Source organism: Diceros bicornis, chromosome 12, assembly GCF_020826845.1.
Source record: "Diceros bicornis minor isolate mBicDic1 chromosome 12, mDicBic1.mat.cur, whole genome shotgun sequence".
NCBI classification, from domain to species: Eukaryota; Metazoa; Chordata; class Mammalia; order Perissodactyla; family Rhinocerotidae; genus Diceros; species Diceros bicornis.
Window position 1 is genome coordinate 75,147,641 of NC_080751.1, and position 18,465 is coordinate 75,166,105.

General features: G+C 41.7%; 1 protein-coding gene across 1 annotated transcript in view; it reads right to left on the minus strand.

Moving 5' to 3' along the window:
* The window catches only part of DCDC2C (doublecortin domain containing 2C), a 208,817-nt gene that overhangs the window by 184,204 nt on the left and 6,148 nt on the right, over positions 1–18,465 (minus strand). The window contains exon 2 of the mRNA XM_058550718.1: positions 16,596–16,647. Coding sequence (XP_058406701.1) covers positions 16,596–16,647 — 52 coding nt within the window. The remainder of the gene's footprint in view (positions 1–16,595; positions 16,648–18,465) is intronic.

Sequence of the window (18,465 nt, forward strand, 5' to 3'; positions counted from 1 at the left end):
GCCAGGCCCCACCAGCTTGTAGAGGCTCTGGCCTGAGTTAGACCTGGTGTTCAGGGCTTAGAACTCCTACTGCGCCTGGCTCAGCAAGGAGGGCCAAGGGACAGAGGGTTTCTACCCGGAGTTGGGCCTCCCGCCCTGGCCTGCCCAGCTGTCTGCTCTCCATCCACTCCCAGGCCCCTCCAGGCTGCCTAGCTCACGTGCAAACAGGCCACCTAACCCTCTGATGTGGGCACAGCTCTACTGAATTACCCCAAGTTGAGTAAAAGTCACCTACAAAAGTTCCTTTGCCAAGAATAACACCAGTATACTCCCGGTTCACCACGAGAGACAAAGTAAGCTGCACATACCATTCACAGAGGTGACAAATTATTGACATCTCAGGATTTCCCCAGGACTGTTTTTTAAAAGAGGAGAGGGGAAAAGCGTTACTCTGTGTTTTCTGAAGGAGACGAGGAGGCAGTGTCCACGTGGCTCGTGGGGTGGAGAAGGGTGAGAAGAAAGATGGAGCTGCCGTTGGGAAGTCTGCCTCAGCATCTTGCTGCAAGGCTGAAACGCCTTTAGTCAGGAGAGAGAACTGACGAAGAGTCATGAGAAAGCAGAGAAAATCTGGGAGGCAGACTGGCAGGTGGAAAACCACAGGCTTTGGAGTTGGGTAGACCAGCGTTCAAATTCCAGGCCTACATCTTCCTATCCGTGTGACTTGGGAGAATCTATTTCACCTCTGAGCTGCAATTTATTAATTTCCAGAATGGGGATGATATACCCTGCAGAGTTTATATGAGATGATGTTTTATAAAACACACACTGCCATACCTATCACACAGCAACAAATATTCAATCCAATAAATATGAGAGTCTCCCAACACACACAGAGAGACAGAGACAGAGAAAGAGAGGAGAGAGGAGGAAATGGAAAGAGAGAGACCATTTAGCATCTTGGTCTTATTATGGTCCAAACAGAATGGCAGAATTTTACCCACAGCCTACTGATTATCCCCAGACATCCCCATCTCAGAAAATCACACCACCCTAGACCCATTTGTTCACCTACAAAATCTGGGAGACATTCTTGAGTCTTCTCTTCCCTTACGCCCCACAACTAAACCATCAGCACATCTCAGTCTACCTCAAAACTGTACCCTGGACCCATTCAGTTCTTGCTGTCCCCACAGCTACCAGGCTGGCCAAGCCCTCATCTTTCCCCTAACTCGTCTCCCCACCCCAACAGTCGTCTCTTCACAGCAGGCAGAGTAGCCTTTGTGAACATAAATCAGAACGGGTTACTCTCTGACTTAACGCCCCCAGGCGTGGAAAGATCCCTGCTTACACTAAAATCCCACTGCCCACGAGGCGCATGTGAGCTGGCATATGCTGGCCCCTGCCCTCATCTCCCGTGTCTCACCTCTCTTCCCCTCCCGCCCACACAATGGCTGTTCTTTCATTTTTCCAGTTCTTTAAACATCAAGCTTGTGACCCACAAGACCTTGAGCCTGGAATGTTCCCCTAGATCTTTGCACAGCTTGCTCCCTCTTGCATTAAGTCAACTTAGGGCCGGCCCTGTGGCTTAGCGGTTAAGTGCGGGCGCTCCGCTGCTGGCGGCCCGGGTTCGGATCCCGGGCACGCACCAACGCACCGCTTCTCCGGCCATGCTGAGGCCGTGTCCCACACACAGCAACTAGAAGGATGTGCAGCTATGACATACAACTATGTACTGGGGCTTTGAGGGGAAATAAAATAAATAAATAAAATCTTAAAAGAAAAAAAAAGAAGTCAACTTAAAGATGTCAGCTCCTCAGAGAGGCCTTCCCTGACCAACAACACATCTCGATTTATTTCCATCTAGCACCTAATATGGCCTAATATTTTCATGTTTATTTATTTGCTTATTATTGATTCCTCCTTGTAGAATGTATGCCTCCTGAGAGCAGGACCTTGACTGTGCTGTTCACAAAGTGTCCCCAGTGCCTGAACACCGAGTGGACCATTGTAGGAGTTCAACAACTATTTCATGGATATGAATGAACGAATGCTGTGATGACACGTGAAAAACAGCTCTGATACTCCAGAAAGGATCCCAGAAAAAAAAAAAAGGCCATTGAGAATTGTGGTAATGCACACCTAGGCCCATTGTCACCCTATTGTCATACTATGTATAAAATTGTGCACACCTGCCTACTAACAGTGAAAAAAATCAATGCCATGAATATCAACAACTAGCATGAATTTACAGCCCTAGTTTGAAAACAAATCAACAGAAATTGTCTTCTGCAAAATTCTGTTAGGGAAGGTACAGCTACCCTAAGAAACAGCTTTCTGCTTGATTGCATTAAATTATGGAAACAATGAGCTAATTGCTCTTTTAATGTGTTAATGATTCATTAACCCTGATATCACCTGCCTAATTAAATAACTCTAGCAATTAAATTCATGATTCTGGATTTTTTTTTCCCCTGTACTCCATATAATAAGCTCCTAAGAGGTGTCAAGCAAATGCGGTTCTCTGTGTCTGTCTGATGGTGATGACAGTTTCAAAGACTCATGTCACTCACCTGCCCTGAGACATGGAAGAGATCTCCAACAACAGTCCAAGGTAATTAGGCCAATCTACATCAACGATGGAAGGTGCTTGAGACTACCAGAGGTGTACCTCACCAGGCAGAGCCGTGGTTTACTGGATGCCTGTGGTGTATCAAGCACTACATTCATGACTTTAGATGCATTCATACTAACCCTCAAAATGACCAGGCAAATATCCAGGCAACAAAGAATCAGAGAATTTATATAACTTCCCAAGAACACACAGTTCTTAAGTGTCTTGGCCATGATAAGCCATCAAAAAGCATTTTATTGTAGTAGTTTTTAGCAAAATGGGGATTTGAACATATGCCACTATAGCATTCAGGAGCTTGTGTTTTGAGTCATCCACCATTCCAAGACTGGCTGTGTCACTCTCTAGCTGTGTAACCTTGATCAAGTTGTGTTACCTCCCCAAGCCTCTGTTTCTTCATCCATTCAATGCAGATAAAAGTGGTGTATATCTCAGAAGGTGTGCTTTCAATATAAGTAACACAGAATGAGATCGTGCATGTCCAGTGCTTAGCACAATGCCTGCAGTGAGTTAATAGCTCAACTGACAGAAGTTGTTGTTATTTTTGTTGTTGTTGTTGTTGTTGTTAGGCTCCCAAGACCCTGCTCTTTCCACCTCGTCCTGCTGTTCCAACTACCCTCAGCAGACATCCTCACAGCCTTTTCCAGGCAAAGCATCAAACAAAAAAGACTCAAAAGAATCTAGCATAGGGCCGGCCCCGTGGCTTAGCAGTTAAGTGCGCGCGCTCCGCTGCTGGCGGCCCGGGTTCGGATCCTGGGCGCGCATCGACGCGCTGCTTCTCTGGCCATGCTGAGGCTGCGTCCCACATACAGCAACTGGAGGGATGTGCAGCTATGACATACAACTATCTACTGGGGCTTTGGGGGGAAAAATAAATAAATAAATAAATAAATAAAAAGAGAATCTAGCATCAAGAAAAGACCTCATCATGTAACCACATTGAGAGGAGAATCTCATAATAAGCAAATAGTGCTCATCAAAGTCTTGTCCATGCAGCGTCATGAAAGTGAATTAACAGAGATGGCCAAGCTAAAGGAATTAACAGTAGATGCTTAGCCTAAAAGTCTAAATCAATTTCTAAAGAGATACACAATGGCCACAGATCACAGAAACCTTGTGGAAAGTGCAGTGGTCTTTGCATTTCTTGTTTTATTCATTAAGAAAAAAATGTTGCACTGGATCACCTCCAAAGTCACTTCAAATTCTCATTCTGTGATGCTGTGAGTCAAAGAAACAATCAGCTTCACTCTTTCCCAAAATGTCAGAGTCTTAATAGGTTAGCCATTCTGGAGCAGTGACATAAGGAATGGGAAAGAGGCAGGCAGGTCAGAAATCACCCTCCATCCACCCCAGCACCATTACCGGTAGAAATGTGGCAGATCTGGGCAATCCCTCAATGCCTTTTGCAGTCCTCTCCCTAGTTTTATGCTGCATTATGGGCCCCCAAGGAGGAGAACAGGCAGATGTATCTAAATAATGGGGGGGGGGGGCAGGAGGGGAGCAGTGGCTGTTTTCCATCTTTTGGAAAATTGTGCAATTTTTTACATAAAAAAAGAACCATGACTAGGGTTTTTAATTGACTTAGCTGATTTCACGTACTTTGTAAAGTTCTATCGTGATTCTAAAAGTTAGGATTTTACCCACTCTGGAAAGTTGGGAAGGAAACAGGGGCACACACTTGCCCAGCCCTCATGGAGGACTCCTTGACTGAGATGACACTGGCAGGAGAGGTACATGTTTGGGTTACTTCTGTGCCCGCTAAGACAGCAGCTGATCTGAATTATGATGGGCCTTGAGTGGAAGCTTCCAGATCTAGAGTGGCAGAGGGCTTTGGATCATCCTGGCAAACGTTCCAAGTTTCTGATGACAAGACTGAGGGTTGGAGCAGCGACTTGCCTGAAGTCAGCAAGGTTGTGCCAAAGCAGCTGAAGCCAAGAGCTCTTGACTCCTGGGCAAGGGTGCTTCCCACAGACCTGCTCCTCCTGAAGAGCAATGCGTTTCAAAATTTTATATTTCAAATCCTATTTGTTCAGTGATTTATTTCTTTTTATTGAAAGATACTTCTTCTTCTCCAAACTATTTTGAATTACTGATGATTCCTTGAATGCAAGTCTCTCTCCCTCCCTCTCCTCATCACCATCATCACCACCTCAGCAACCTCGAGCCTCTTTCTCAAAAAGTGGGAAACACAATATGCACAGCAACTAACCAACCAATGAGTGTCCTTGGAGTGAGCTCAGCCCAGAGAAACCCTCAATTACTCCTTTTGTGAAAATAAAATGGTAACAAATGAAACTAATCACTCCTGCTGGCTTGGTGTTAATCACCTCCATTTTCTGCATGGTCTCTAACAATAGCCAATATGAATAAAATAACCAAAAAGGAAGAAAGAAAGAAAATGAAGACTAGGGGGGTGGAGAATTGAGGGAAAATAAGAATAGAAGCAGTAGAGCAAGTGCAGGAGGAGTGAAACTTATGCTTATCCGCATACATTTTGTCAAAATTTATTGATTCTCTCTGCCTGTATGGTTAAACTGTAGAGTTAAAAGAGAGTTAAAAGCAGCTGATAAATGTCAACCTTTGGAGACAGAAGAGTTACTGAAATCAGCTTCTGTGACAAGCCTAGGAGAAGGAAGCAAGGTCTACAGAGCGAAATCAGTAGAGGTGAGAAGGAAAGAGGCAAGCAGGCCCCAAGGCATGGTGGGATCTGGTGTGTGCCAAAGCCAGCCAGTCCATAAGTGTCTTCCCCATCCACCTGATACCAAAACTAAAATCTCTACCATTGGTCACTCTTTGGGCCAAGATGTTGTCTCCAAAATGTCTCTGACAAAAATGCAAATACATCACACATGGCAGAGAAAGTAAGTTAGCCCTCTCCTGCTAACAGAGCAGCAGAAATCATCCATGAAGGCCTGAGCCCTGGGAGGAAAGGGCATTTGGGGGAGCATGGAGGAAAAGATATCCTAAAGAGAGAGGGAAGAAAGTGAGGGTGGGGAAAAGAGATACCCCCAAATAGAATCATAACTCCCTACACAACAGGAAAGAATGATGTTAAAAGCAGAATCAATGAAGCAGAAAACAGAACAAAAAAAAAAAAAACAGAGAAAACCAACAAAACCAAAAGTTGGCTCTTTGAGAAGATCAATAAAATTGATAAACCTATAGCCAGATTGATCAAGAAAAATAGAAGACACAGATGACCAATATCAGGAATGAGAGAGGTCACATCACTCAGATTCCACAAATATTAATAAGATAAAAGAATATTATAAACAACTTCATGCCAATAAATTCAACAACTTAAATGAATGGACAAATTAAAAGACACAAACTACGAAGTTTCACTCAAGAAGAAACAGACAATCTAAAGAGAACTGTATCTATTAAACAAGTTGGATCGATAGTTAAAAACCTTCCCACAAAGACAACTCCAGGCCTAGATGGCATCACTAGGAAATTCTACTAAACATTTATGGAAGAAATGTCGCCAAAACCAGAGACAGACATTACAAGAATAAAAAATTACAGACAAATATTCCTCCATGAACATAGATGCAAAATTTTAGCAAATAAAATCTAACAATATATAAAAATGATAATATTTCGTGACCAAGGGGAGTTTGTCCCAGGAATGCAAGGTTGGCTTAACATTTGAAAATCATCAATGTAATTCATATTAAAAAACAAAAAAACCATATGATCACCTCAACAGACACAGAAAAAGTCCCACATAGTCCAATTTAAATCTTAATCCTACACCCCATGCAGAGCTTCTCCCCTCAGCTCAAGCCTAGCCCGGCTGCAGTGGGTAGAGTACATGGTTTTTTATTTCACTCTGTCTTCAGCCCCCTCCTCCTCCTGGCTTTTCCAAGGCTGGGCTGGAGAATAAGTATAAGTATAAGAGTATAAGAGTATAAGTATAAGTATAAGAGTATAAGAAGACAGGCAACATCTAACATCATTGGAGCTGCTGCATCTGACTTCCTTCGCAAGTGTCCAAAAACAGCTTTCAGGGGGAGGAGGGATTTAGTGGATTCTTCTGAGAACCTCCACAGGGACCTCCATGCTGCACTGTTTCTAACGCAGGAGACGCATGCTCCAGCTGACTCCTTGCTTCAACCCCTCCAACCCTTGCTACATTCCCCACAGACCTTTACCATGACTGGCAATTATTCTTGAACAGCTCAAGTCTGGCGACCTTCTGAGGCATTCGTCTCCCAGGAAAAGTTATGCACCTTTGCCACACCATCCCACCATATGGTGGGAGTGCAGCTTGCACAACTGCTCTCTCCCCACCCTGTCCTCACAGGCCTCCATCCTTCTGATGCTTTGGGGCATAGAGAAGTAGGTCTAACCTCTGCACTCACCTGCAAACCCAAAACTCAAGCTCACAGGTGGAGTCCTCCCAAGTGCCTCTCATGCTCCTCTCAAGCAGAGCTTCTCTGATTCAGCGTCCAGCCGCTCTTCCTTTCGGTAGGCACCCAGTTTTCTGAGAGGTTCTCTGGAACCTCATACTTGATGTGAAGCACCCATAGGAAGCAAAGGAGAAACACCAAAGCATCCTCTACTCTGAAAAATTCCCTTCATCCAATACATTTACTAATATACAGTCCTTCTTATGGAAGGTTTCAAAGGTGATGGTCGGACCAGTTTGGTATCTTAAGTAGATCCTACATTGCTATATCTGACACTTTAGAAAGTGGAAAGTTGTCGGCCAAAATTCCAAGATATTAGGCAAAGTCCCATTCAACATCTTGTAATTATACACTATAAAAAGTGGAGGAGAACTGGTTGCCCTACCACCACCTCCATCATCACTACCTTCAACCCTGCATCTAGTCCTAGGATTAACCATGACCCCACAGCACACGAGGACAGGCAGGAAAGAGAAACATGGAAGGACCAACTCAGAATGAGGAAACTGCATTAAATCCACCACAGTGGACAGGAAGAGATGCTATGGGGCAGTAGGAATGAGCATGAGCACCTGTAAAATGAAAATAGTTATACTGAACTTGCAAGATGTTGTCAGGTTTTGAGATGCCAAATGAAAAGTCTCTGCCCATGACAGCACTTGTTACAGAGTGAGTGCACAATGAGGGTCTATTTAATACTAGCATTAACTAATGAGGATCAAGGCTCACTCTTATCTCCCCTACCCTTCCTCCTGCCCAGCTCTGCCTCGTTCAGGACAAAGGACAGCTCCACACTGCCATCCAGGCCGATCAGCGAATCCCTGGACTCTCTTGGAGACTAAGAACCAAGGCATCCCAGAGCTCGACCCAGATGAGGTTCACTCTCTGAGGCTGACCTGGAGTTTGGCCACATGATTAGCATTGGTGACAATGGCTGCACAGCTAATTTGTGTGTCATGCTCTCACGGAGGTACTCCCTCTGAAAAATGGATTTATAGGTTGGAATTGACATGCTGAATGCCTCCAAAATTGCTGACTCTGCAAATCAGAAAAACCATCCCACAGAGACAGACAGACATATGAATTATGGAGCCTGCTGGCCATGCTGCTAAGTCCCTGCTCAGAAGCAGGGCCTCAACTGAAACCAATCTATAGGAAAAGACCCAAGGAGAGAATATCTGCCCTAAAATTCTGCCAGGCTGCCAGACTTCCCGAAGGTGCTCAGTCAGTTTCATTCATTTATTTAAGACCTATTTATGGAGGACCCACCCTGTAGTAGGAACTATGCTAAGTGTTATGGATGCAAAGGTGAACAAGACCATCACCACACCTGGCCTCGGAGAGCTGGGAGCCTAGTGGGGACACAGGCACTAAAGAAGTGATCTGTAAACAAGCACACAGCACTGTGAAAAGGGCTCTGTAGAGGCAAGCATGGGGAACTATGGGAACACAGAGGAGAGCACCTAATCCTCATGGGGGGAGAAAGGAGGCTTCCTGGAGGAAGGGGCATCTAGGTTGAGACCTGAAATATAGTAGGAGCCAGTCAATTGAGGACAGGAAGAAATGTTACATGAGGCAGGAAGAACGGCATACACAAAATCCTGGTTAGAGGAGGGGGTATGTGGATATAGGTTTTTGGGAAACTGAAAGTCATCATGGACTGGATCCCAAACATAGAGGAAGGAGTGGTGAGAAGTGAGGCTGAAGAAGAAAGCAAGGGCCAGATCAAGAAGGACCTTAACATTCATGGTGAACTGTATCAACTCCATCCTCTCGGATCAAAGCGCCTTGAAGCATTTGAACAAGGGAAGTGGTGGCTCAAATTGGAAAGAGACAAGGCTGGAAGTAGGGAGAGCAGTTGGAAGGCACAAGATTTTTTCTAGGAACAGATCTTGGTGCCTTCAACAAGAATAGAAGTAACAGAGATGGAAATAACTGAATGGATTTGAGAGGAAGTAGACTGGATGGGGTGAGAGAGGCTGCAGAGTTGCTGGGAGAGGTAAGAGTTGAGAACAATATCTGGGTTTCTGGTTTTTGGAATTGGGTGGACAGTTCCATTCTCTGACATAGAGAACACACACAAAAAATTGAGTTTTGGGGCAGAAGCCAATGAGTTCAAACTTGGACATGGTGAGTTAGAGGTGTCTTTGGGACATCCAAGTGACAATGCTCTATAGATAGAGATGTGGATCCTGAGTTAGAGAGAGACCTGGGAGTCTTGGGCACATGGATGATAATGGAAGTCATGGAACAGATGAAGCAGACTGTGCTGCCTGAATGAGAAGAGACAAGGAACCAGGACAGTGCTCTGAGGGACATGAATATTCAAAGGACAGACAATGACAATAATTGCACAAGCAAAATTTAGAAGAAACAATCATAGGAAACAAGAAGAGATAAGAGTTTCAGAAGACAAGGAAAGAAATCATTTCAAGAATGAGAGGAGAGGACTTCATATCCACCAGCATGGCTATAATAAAAAGGTCCAAATGTTCATCAACTGTTGAATGGATAAATAAAATGTGGTATATTCACGTAATGGAATGAAGAATCAGCACATGCTACAACATAGATAAACCTTGCAAACACTATGCTAAGTGTAATAAGTAACATGCAAAAGGCCACATACTGTATAATTCTATTTACACGAAATGTCCAGAATAGGCAAATCCACAGAGACAGCTGTTATTACTCTTATTATCTTTTCTCATCCACTCAAGGACAGTTCTCGAGCAAGTCTCCCTATTCTCTCCCACATCATCAGTTTACCCACAAAACATCCTGAATAGCAAAAGCAATCTTGAGAAAAAAGAACAGAGCTGGAGGCGTCACACTTCCTGATTTCAAACTATATCACAAAGTTATAGTAATCAAAACTGTATGGTATCAGCATAAAAACAGACACATAGATCAACGGAATAGAATAAAGATCCCAAAAATAAACCGATGTATATATGGTCAACTATTTTCAACAAAGGAGCCAAGAATACACAATGAAGAAAGGACAGTCTCTTCAATAAACAGTGTTGGGAAAACTGGACAGCCACAGGCAAAAGAATGAAACTGGACCCCTGTCTTACACCACACATAAAAATCAACTCAAAATGGATTAAAGGCTTGAACATAAGACATGAAACCATAAAACCCTTAGAAGAAAACATAGGGAGTAAGCTCCTTGACATTGGTCTTGGCAATGATTTTTTTGGATTTGACACCAAAAGCAAGTGCAACAAAAGCAAAAATAAACAAGTGAGACCACATCAAACTAAAAAGCTTCTGCTCAGCAAAGGAAACTAACAACTAAATAAAAAGGCAACCTACTGATTTGAAGGAAATATTTGCAAACCATATACCTGATAAGGGATTAATTCCAAACTATACAAGGAACTCATACAACTCAATAGCAAAAAAATAAAAACAAACAAAACAACCCAATTTAAAAATGGGCAAAGGACTTAAATAGACATTTTTCCAAAGAAGACATCAAATGGCCAAAAGGCACATGAAAAGGTGCTCAGTGTCACTAACCATCAGGGAAATGCAAATCAAAACCACAAGGAGAGATCACCTCACACCTGTTATCAAAAAGACAAGAGATAAACGCCGGTGAAGATGCGGAGAAAAGGGAACCCTTGTGCACTGTTGGTGGGAATGTAAGTTGGTGCAGCCACTATAGTAATCAGTATGGTGGTTCCTCAAAAAATTAAGAATAGAACTACTATATGATCAGCAATCCCATTTCTGGTATATATCCAAAGGAAATGAAACCATTATTTTAAAGAGCTGTATGTATTCCCATGTTCATTGTAGCATTATTCACAATAGCCAAGGTATGGAAACAAACTAAGTCTCTGTTGATGGATAAAGAAAATGTGTTATATAATACAATGGAATATTATTCAGCCACAAAAAAGAAGGAAATTTTGCCATTTGCAACAACATAGATGAAACTGGAGGGCATTATACTAAGCAAAATAAGCCCAATTTTCAGCTATAAGATGAATAAGGTCTGAGGATCTAATGTGAAACATGGTGACTACAGTTCTTAACACTGTGTTGCGTAATTGAAATTTGCTAAGAGAGTAGAACTTACATGTTCTCACAAAACAAAAAAATAAGAAAGAAAAAGAAAGATAATATGTGAGGTGATGGTTGTGCTAATTAACTTGATGGGGGGAATCCTTTCACAACGTATATCAAATCCTCACATTGTACACTTTAAATATCTTACACTTTTGTCAATTATACCTCAATAAAGCTGAGAAATATGGTATAATGGAATACTCTGAATTCACTAAAAGTTATTATAGGAGCATATTTGTTAACATGTAAAGATTTCATGATACATTGTTAAGTAAAGGGAGATTTGTAAAAAATAATATGTAGAATAGGCTCTCATTTTTGCTCAAATAAATATGTTTATAAAGCTAGAAATTTGTATATATATATATGCATATATGTCTATATATTTAGAAGCATATAGAAAAACATGGTGGTTAATCTCTGGGTGATAGGATTATGAGTGTATTTTCTCTTAAATTATATACATTTTCTCATTTCTGTACAAAGAACATGAATTATACAGTACTTTTTTTTTTTTTAAACAGAACCAGAAGCTTCCAAAAACGTGTTCAGGACAGTTCAACAACAAACAGTGAGTGCCAGTGGCAGGACCACAAGAGAAACATGGCGGAACTGAGTGTTGGTTCAGTCAGTCCAAAGTGCCTCAGCCTAATCTGGAGTCATCAAAACCAAGTTAAATTTCATTCCCCATGCTTTTGAATAAGGTGGAGAATCACATAAAACTTTATTAAAATTTATATTAAAAGTTAATTTTAAAATATTCTTCATGTGAGACTCATTGATAGCTGCAATCATCTGGAAAATTCACCTCAGTGAATCTCTTCCTTCTCTTCCACAGCAACTTGAGACAAATAAGATCTAAATTAATGGTATAATTGTTTTTATACAGAATAGGCCCACTGAGAGAGCAGAATCAGAACACAACTCTCATGGGGAAAAATATTAAAGTGGGGTTCATTTGTTCCTATTAGTGGAGAGAAAAGGACTGGAGAGGTCTTCTAAATTCTGCCTAAATCTACACAATTTGAGATTACAAACCAGACCTCTAAGATGTAGCAATAGAAGTCCTTGAATTAAAGTGAGACCAAGGACATTTTTCTCATTAAAACTAATAAGACTCGGTCATTGAAAGCCAAGATCCCAAGAGCATTTATTTTGAGTCTAATTTTCCTTCATTTAATGAAACATAATTTCAAATTCATTATATTGAAGTATTTTATAAATCATTTCTATAGTTATATTAAGTGTATATTATGGTATTCTAATTAATTTTAAGTAAATTTCTATACTAAATTAAGGTCTCTTGAGAAGCTTATACAATTTTCCCACTAATCTATTTTGACCAAAACAGAAATTCTCTGAAAGAATAATCTACAGAAAGCTAGGTATTTCTATTCTGGTGTTAGTATCACAAAATAAGGCAAAATAACTTAGTAAAATATTTAAACATTGAATTTTTGGACTTGGCCAAAGCTTACAATGTACTCTATTTAATTTTTCTGTTTGCACTGGCATTCAACTTGGTAGGCATTCATGGATCTCAAATTTGGACAGGCTGAGCCACTCCAACTTAAAGATGTTATGAGTAATAATAATGTCAACTATGTGTGGAGCTCTTGCTAGCATGCCAGGCACATGCTGAATGCTCAACAAAGATCATCTCATTTAATCCCGACAACATCCTGAGAGATACTATTTCAGATCAATACTTACAGATCTCATCACAGTACAACACGTCATGAATCATTCAACCACTTCTCTACTGATGGACATTCAAGTTGTTCCCAGGTTTTTGTAATTACAAAAAAAATACTGCTATAAACATCCTAAGCCCCATGTGTGACTAGGCCAAGGGCTGTCCACTGAATGAGCTACCCGGAACAGGTGCACGAAGGGCTGCGTGTGGCCTCAACACCCAACAAGTCCTCCAGGAGCTTTTAGTACCAGGCTCGCAACTCCCCTGGCCCTGGGCACCTGGGCCCCACGTGGTTTCCCCCACGCAAAGCTGTTCTCCACTGGCCCTAGAAAGAGCTGGAACAGCCAAGGGGCAAGGCCCCCTTTCTACAGCTCACCCTGTGGGCATTCGCTCCCCTCAGCCCTTCGCACAAATCCTGGAGAATCACAGGCCCCATCTTGCTGACTCTCTGCTTCTCAGTCTTCCCGGTGGTGTCTGTTTTGTGCCTTTATTACAAGACCTTGTGGCATTTGCCTTCACCCCCTCACTGCACATGGTGCTTCTCTCCCTGTAAGGTAAGTGCTTAAATGCCCCTCAGAAATAGTTCCTCAAATTACTTAATTCTATGAATTAAAAAGAAGAAACTCATTTCACACTGATAGGCTGTACAATGCAGTAATGGTCTTTCCTTGAGAAAAAAGTGGGGAAAATCCTGCCATCATCTCTAGAATATTTGGTCTTAGTCCAAGGTCTGTTACTAACTAGCTACATAATTTTAAAATGTCACTTAACCTTTCTTGAACTCTTTATTCATCTTTTAAATGGCAGATATTAAGACCTGCTCTACCTCACATGGTTCTATTTTTCCATCTTCCCGGATGAGACTACAGGTGTGAAAACTTGTGAACATAAACCATAGACATTCCATGTTAAAATAAGAAGAAAGATGAAAAAGATCAAACACTGATGAAGCACACCAAGGACTGAAATGTCTGTCCAGTGCGTGAAGTGACATGGGGACATAGCGAGCCTGGCTAAGTGAACAGTCGTACATAAAGTCAACAGCATAGAGGGCTCACTCCGTAAAGTCCTAGCATTTAGCATCTGACATCTCATCAGAGCGTTTCTATTCCTAGAATAACATAAACAATGAAAACAAATCAATGAAAGAAAAGTCTTTTAGCTCATTAAATATATAACCTCCGGAATCATGGGTATATTCCCACAAACCACAAAGACCACAAAATGTGGCTTTGTAAGGAGTGGTGAGTAGTAAGAGGTGACAAAAGAGAGTGAGGGTGAGTAGTTACAGGTGACAAGGGGGAGAAGAACTCATTCGAGTGACTGACAAACCTCTGCCTGTGACTGGTCACTCTACATCCCCGTATGGGACAGATCCATAATTTCAGGCTACTCTTATGGTCCCCTCACAGGAACAGCAGATTTCTTGAACCAAAGCTTGTGTTTCAGTCAAAGCTCTTGGTGATGGCCCCAATTCACTCAGTGTTGGTTGCACACAGACGCCTGTCCATGAAAACACTACACTCCCCCCAAGACAAGAATTCACAGGTCAAACCACAATAACCATAATCCATTTTTAGGGAGTGAATTCTCCCACAAAAGGAGAGGGCACCAAGTACCTCCTGGGCCACGCACCCTGCACGTCATACTGCTCAACCCACCACACCCACAGGGAGTCATGGGCATGCTCACACTCCACTGGAAGCTACTATACGTTCTTAGAAAATTCCTGGAAGTAAATATTAAAGAGGTTAAAACAGGCACAGAATTCCACTTCTCCATAAACAATCATGACTGTGAGCAAAGACATCTCTCTCAGGGGTCTGTTAGACCACTGTTTACAAGAAGGAAAAGGCACAATGACGTCAAGTCCGCTGACAGGGAGTGGGTTAAACCAGGATGATAGGTTCACATGATGGAATATTTTGCAGCCATTAAAAATCATGTTGCAGAAGATCATTTACTGTATGAGAAACCTGTCATGATACACAGCTAACAAAAAGCAGATAGAAAAATAGTATGTATTGATGGATTCCATTGCTGTAAATATATACATATACACATATGTTTATGCATGTGTGTGTGTCTCTGTGTATATACTTGCTGCTGCACACAGAAAAACAACTGGAAATGGACGTGACAAAATGCAAGGAGTGGTGATCTGTGGGAGATAGGATTGTGCGGGGTTTCCATTCTCTTCATTGAGCTTTTCTGCACAGCATTTTTGACATTTTACTCAACAAGAACTACTTTTATAATCAGATTTTTGAAATGAAAAAAGCATAAATTCCAAACGAAAAATTACACAACCCTTTGGGCACCTGGAGTCTCATTGGTGGGAGTGCACAGCAATCTCGGGCCTACTTGAGGAGGATCAGGCTCCCATGGGAGTTTAAATTCTGGTATGCTTGTTTGACATTGGGCACATCACCTAACCTCTCTGATCGAAGTGTCCTCGACTAGAAAACAAAGAGGTTTGACAAAATCTGGACGTTTCCTTCCTGTCCTAAAATGCTAAATGTTACCTTATAATCGTGTCTTATTTTTTAAATCACTGAAATGTACAAAGGATAAACACAGACTCAACCTCCCACAGATGCTCTGGAGGCGTACTTTTCAGGTTTGCTGCTTAAACCCACTCCCCACCCCACCTGAAGAGAGGAAAGCAGGTACGTAGCTGTTGAGAATAATCATGTGCCATTTCCACTCCCTTTATTAAGGTAGCCCTGAAATTCAATGACTGCCAGAATTGTTTTCTTGTTAGAAACTTGCCTGCCTGCCCCTGGCAAGCTACAATGTAAGGTGAATAAGGAATAAATTTGACTAGATTCATCGCACTGCCTTGAAGTGGAGAATCGGAAGAAGCAGCTAGCTGCCTCTGCAGCCTGGTGCTTGAGATCAGTGCCGGAGGATGAGAATGTCCTTTGCTGGCACACTGGGTGGTGACTCAAGGACACAGAGAGATCCTGCCTCTTTAACATGTGGGGGAAGAGAACCAACATTCATCTAGTGCTGGTACATTACATATTTCATCATTTGATCTTCACAACAATCCTCGATGGTAAAGATTCTCATCTCCATTTTATAGAGGAGAAAACTTAAGACTAGCAAAACCACCACTTAGAGAAGGAGATGCTCTAAAAACATCTCACCTTTGAAATACTCCACAAAATGACAAGTCCTTTTCTTTTAAAGTAAAATCATGTTACATTCTAAATATGAATAAGCTCTCGTGCTTAAAACCTGGCGATTTTTATTGCTTCTTAAAAAAATGTGGATCTCTTTTAACTTTTACATTAAATTTGGGAGAGGCTAAGAATCAAGTAATATGAACAGAGATGCAAGGTTCCATCCTGTAGACCTTTCAAGTGTCAGCAAGTACAAAAATGGTAAGTGTACATGGGGCAGATCTTTAAATTTAGCATTATAATTAGATGCAACACTGTATAACTTAAAATAACTTTTCATGCCACCCATCTTTCTAAATCCCAAAAAACAAGAGAAAGTGAAAAGTTTTAATATACAATTGCACAGTGTGTCCCAAAGATGACTATCTCCCTAACTGTGGTCTCAGAATATTCTTAGTGACTTCCATCATTTTAGTAACTCAGGTGCTTTGACAGGTATGACAAGCTTGCACAGGAAATTCTGGCTTCAGGAGCAACATGCCTTTTCAGGCTGTTGCCTATAAAATGCTGTTTTTGTAAAACTTCACTTAATCAATACTAATATTTAAATTTTTACCAAATCGTCTAATTTATCCCATCTTTAGTAGTTAGCAGTGAACACTTACTTCCTTCAACTTTCTCATCTTTGCAGGTTTTCTGGGAACTATATGAATATAACTGCAAAAGAAGAAAGGAAATCTTAATTAGAAGGTAAATATTTAGATAGAAAATTTGAACCTCTTCAGAGATGACTCCTTTTCAGCATTACGATATACAATTTCACAGCAACTTAAAACTAAAATCAAGAGCACAGTAAATGCTAGGATCCACATCAATAGTCAATACATGTCATTGTAGGACCATTTTCATACTGGGGCCACCGTTATCAGCCAGGGGAGACTGTCTCTTAAATGGCACTGCTTTCCCCCATTCAACGTATTGCTCAAAGAGGGACCTGAGAGATCATCTAATTCAACTCCCTTTTTCACCAGGTCACTAAAGGCCCAGAACCATGAGTGTATCCAGGGTCCCACAACCGGCCAAAGTCAGGGCAGAGTTTGTCAGCCAGCTCCTTGTCACCTCCACCATTCCCTCCTGTCTCACAGAATTTCATCACTGTTCCCATTCTGCCAAAAAGAACACTGAAAAGAGTCACCAGAATAAAATGTGTATGAGCCCCATTAATACAATTTTTGACCCTTGGGGACTTTTGGAAAGCCTTCCATATGCCTCAAAAATAGAACAAAATTTTTTAGTGATAATAAACAATAGCTTAAGATTTATATTGGTTAAGGATTCTTCTTGATTTAAGAAAAATAATTGATGTTGTTTTTGATGGTTTTAGCAACATTCAGAGAGGGATTTACTGAGAGTTGGTAGATGGAAGGAAAAAGAAAACTAAAAAATTATTCTACAGAAGCCAGGCAAATACATGATGACACTTGCCAAGGGTAGTATTAGGGAATGGTGGGGCCTGTGGTTAATGGGCACGTGCTTACCACCTGAGACGAAGGCGCTTCATAGCCCCGGGGCACTGTTTTACTGGGCAAGTGTAGGCAACTAAAACCAAGTCCTTTTGAACACTCAAATCCTCTATTTTTTTTTCAATAGAAACCAAAATTTCTTATTATTACATGAATTCCCCCATTATAAAATGCTGCAGCCAATTCCAATCTTTGAAAACCATGCGAACCAAAGAAAACGTGACTGCTGGCTGAGCGCAGCCTGCAGGGCTCCAACTCGCCACTTCAGCTTCAGCCCTTCTAGGAACTCTTCTTCTAGCCCCCGGGTAGCATTTTAAATGAGCTTTAGATCTCCAAATTCCGTACTTTATTATGAACATTACTCTTCCAAATGAGACAACTTATTATCAAGTCGAAACAAAAAGTAAAAATAAACACAGAAGAATTAAGGCATGAAGAGAGCCTACAAAAACTCAAAACGCTATTTATTGTTTTAATGTTGCATTCCAAAGAACATACAAATAGAACAGAAAGAGGAAACAGGCACTTCCTCAGAGATCCAACGGACTGGAGTCTTTTAACCAGGCACTTGGAGTTTTCTGGTTGGCTTCAGGTTTCCTTGGGGGGCATGGTGGGGGGGAGCAGTCATTTGAAGCAGAGACTGGATGTTAATGTGCAACTTCCCTCCTTGCTGCTTCCAGAGAATAAAGGAAAGGAGGAAGCCAACCACCAGAATCAACACCAGGCATTTTAGTACTGCCTTCATTTAATTCTCACACCACTACACGGGAGTAGATATTAATTAACCCCATTTTCTTGATGAGGAAACTGAGTCTCAGAGATGATTTAATTTGCTAAATGTTACTCAGACAGGAAAACCCAGCATGCAGCTCAACCCGGGTCTTCTGGCTCTGAGACCACATTCCTCTTCCCCTGGCACAGCTGCCTCCCCACAGCCGTTCCTCCTGGTCCTGTTACCCACGAGTCCTCAGGGCACAAATGGGTACTCAGGAGATCAGGAGTAACGGTTGGG